General features: G+C 36.6%; 1 protein-coding gene across 1 annotated transcript; it reads left to right on the forward strand.

Moving 5' to 3' along the window:
* The first annotated feature begins 585 nt into the window (after window positions 1-585).
* On the forward strand, window positions 586-2,454 carry NFIL3 (nuclear factor, interleukin 3 regulated). Its single transcript, XM_010073748.1, has one exon. The coding sequence runs from the start codon at window positions 768-770 to the stop codon at window positions 2,142-2,144; it is 1,377 nt and encodes a 458-aa protein (XP_010072050.1). The 5' UTR covers window positions 586-767; the 3' UTR covers window positions 2,145-2,454.
* Window positions 2,455-2,737: the final 283 nt, after the last annotated feature.

Genomic DNA, 2,737 nt, shown 5'->3' on the forward strand with positions numbered 1-2,737 from the left:
TAGAGAGAGAGATATATATATCTCTATATATTTTCATATGATGCAAAAGCAATAATTAAATCTTTAATAGCTTTAATGGGCAGTGGTGTTATTTTAAGACAATAGAAAGCACTCCAGCTTCTCTAAATCAGCTTATGTTACTTTTAATCCATGCAAATATATTGCATTTCTAAGTCACACACCACAGCTGTTTTCAGAAGGGATGCTTTAATGTGGAAGAACAAGATACTTTCCAGTGCTGCTCATCAATATGCCTGGTGTCCTGCAGTGTTAAGTGTTGGAGGTTTAGGTTGGTCAGTGATATAATGGAAAGTTCTGTGACAACATTACTGTAGGATCAAAACTCAAATATTTTTTTATTGATTTTTCCTTGGATCATATTGTATTTGTTTTGGAAGCAAATCTGCTACCTAGGTATCATAAAGCTTAGAATACCAGTTGTTTCAGTGTTGAGCTGTCTTCCTATTACAGCAGGTTTAATGAACCAAATGCTAGTCTAAGCTTTTTATCAAAAGCTACTTTTGCATGTCCTGAACCAGCAATTCCTAAATAGTAATCAAATTCTCTATTTATTCCAGGGTTTTAAGAAGATTCCCATTGCCTCTGCCAAGAAAATTGATTCTAGACACTTCTGTCTGAGAATATGAAAGAAAAGGAAGAATGTGCGTGGATTTAAATTTACTGTACTTATCAAGTTGTGGAGTGAAAAGTACTGGGGAAATAGCTTGCTCTGTTGCTCATTGTAGATCTACTACCAATTGTTTCTGATGCAGCTGAGAAAAATGCAGACCCTTAAAAAGGAACACGGACCTGTTGACACAAGTAGCAATGTGGACAAAATCATGGTACTTAAGTCTACTTTAGCAGAAGTGTCTGAAGAATTGTCTACAAATGAAGATATACTACTTACTGAAGCAAGTAGTGGCAAAAGCAAATCATCAGCTTGCCGGAGAAAGCGAGAATTCATTCCAGATGAAAAGAAAGATGCTATGTATTGGGAGAAAAGGCGGAAAAATAATGAAGCTGCCAAAAGATCTCGTGAAAAACGACGACTAAATGACCTTGTCTTAGAGAACAAACTAATTGCACTGGGAGAGGAGAATGCCACTTTGAAGGCAGAGCTGCTTTCGTTGAAGCTAAAGTTTGGTTTAATTAGTTCTGCAGCCTATGCCCAAGAGATACAGAAACTCAGCAGCTCAACAACTGTGTATTTCCAAGACTATCAGAGCTCCAAATCAAATATTAATTCATTTGTAGATGAACATGAACCATCTATAGTTGGTAGCAGTTGTATTTCTGTCATTAAACATTCTCCTCAAAGCTCAATGTCTGATGTGTCTGAAGTATCATCTGTAGAGCATACTCAACCAAGTCGTATACAAAGCAACTGCAGAAGTCCTGAAAATAAGTTCCAGATTATAAAACAGGAGCCCATGGAATTAGAGAGAGAGCCAAGAGATGACAGAGGTTCATATAAAGCATCCATATATCCGAACTACATGGGAGCTACCTTTAATGTGTACTCACATTCTCCTCCTCTCTTGCAAGTTAATAGGTCCTCCAGTAATTCCCCCAGAACATCAGAAACTGATGATGGTGTAGTTGGAAAGTCATCTGACGGAGAAGATGAACAGCAGGTTCCTAAGGGTCCAATCCACTCCCCAGTTGAACACAAAAATGTTCATGCAACAGTTAAAGTTCCAGAAGTTAATTCTTCAGCCTTGCCTCACAAGCTCCGAATTAAAGCCAAAGCCATGCAAGTTAAAGTGGAAGCAATGGATAATGACTATGATGCAACACAGAAATTGTCATCGCCCATTGACATGTCCTCAAAAAGACATTTTGAGCTTGAAAAACACGGTGCACAAAACTTGGTGCATTCTTCTCACACTCCTTTCTCTGTTCAAGTGACTAACATCCAAGACTGGTCACTTAAACCAGAACTCTGGCATCAGAAGGAACTCAATGTAAAAATTCAAAGTGGTTGCAAAACTGGAGTTGTTGAAATAAAGGACAATATCTACAATGTTTCTGAGTCAGAGAACCTGTATTTGAAGCAGGGCATAGCAAACTTATCTGCAGAGGTTGCTTCACTTAAAAGACTTATAACTACACAACAAATCTCTGCATCAGACTCTGGTTAAGTTACTACTGAATAAAGGCTTATTGTTTTAAAGGATGTAATTTGCAGTAGATCAACATGTTTTGTATCATGCAGAATTTCCACTGGACTTGTGATGTCATTTCACTGTAATGTTCACATAATGTCTGATTGGTGTCTTTTTGTGCACAAATTATTATGAAGACTAGTTTGTGTTATGATCACTATGCCTTGTGTATAGTCAAGTAGCCTGTACAAAGGCTGTATATAGTGAACTTTATTTTCTTTTTGTTCTTCTACTATAAAGCGTGCAAGTTACCAGTTACAATAAAATATTGGTGACAAACACAGAACATCTACTCCAGTTCAGTTGATTTTATGAACTTGTAAATAAGTTGTTAATTAAAAACTGGCTTTTTCTTACACTGTGCTCAACTTCACTTACATGTTTGGTTTTTACAGCCTAACAACCAAATTACAATTTGCAACGTGTAATCCTTCTGGCCACCTTTTTCCTTAACACGTTTTTTTAGAAGAGATTAGAAATAAAGTGAATATTTATAAATGAAACTACCATTTTATAGCCTTAGCCTTCTTTAACTTATTAGTAGAAGTTAACCAAAACCCATGCAAATT

This window comes from Pterocles gutturalis, unplaced genomic scaffold (genome assembly GCF_000699245.1).
Source record: "Pterocles gutturalis isolate BGI_N339 unplaced genomic scaffold, ASM69924v1 scaffold37922, whole genome shotgun sequence".
Classification (NCBI taxonomy): Eukaryota; Metazoa; Chordata; class Aves; order Pterocliformes; family Pteroclidae; genus Pterocles; species Pterocles gutturalis.

What these genes read in the sequence shown, in the direction of transcription:
- NFIL3 (XM_010073748.1), top strand. Translation starts at nt 768, where the DNA reads ATGCAGCTGAGAAAAATGCAGACCCTTAAAAAGGAACACGGACCTGTT.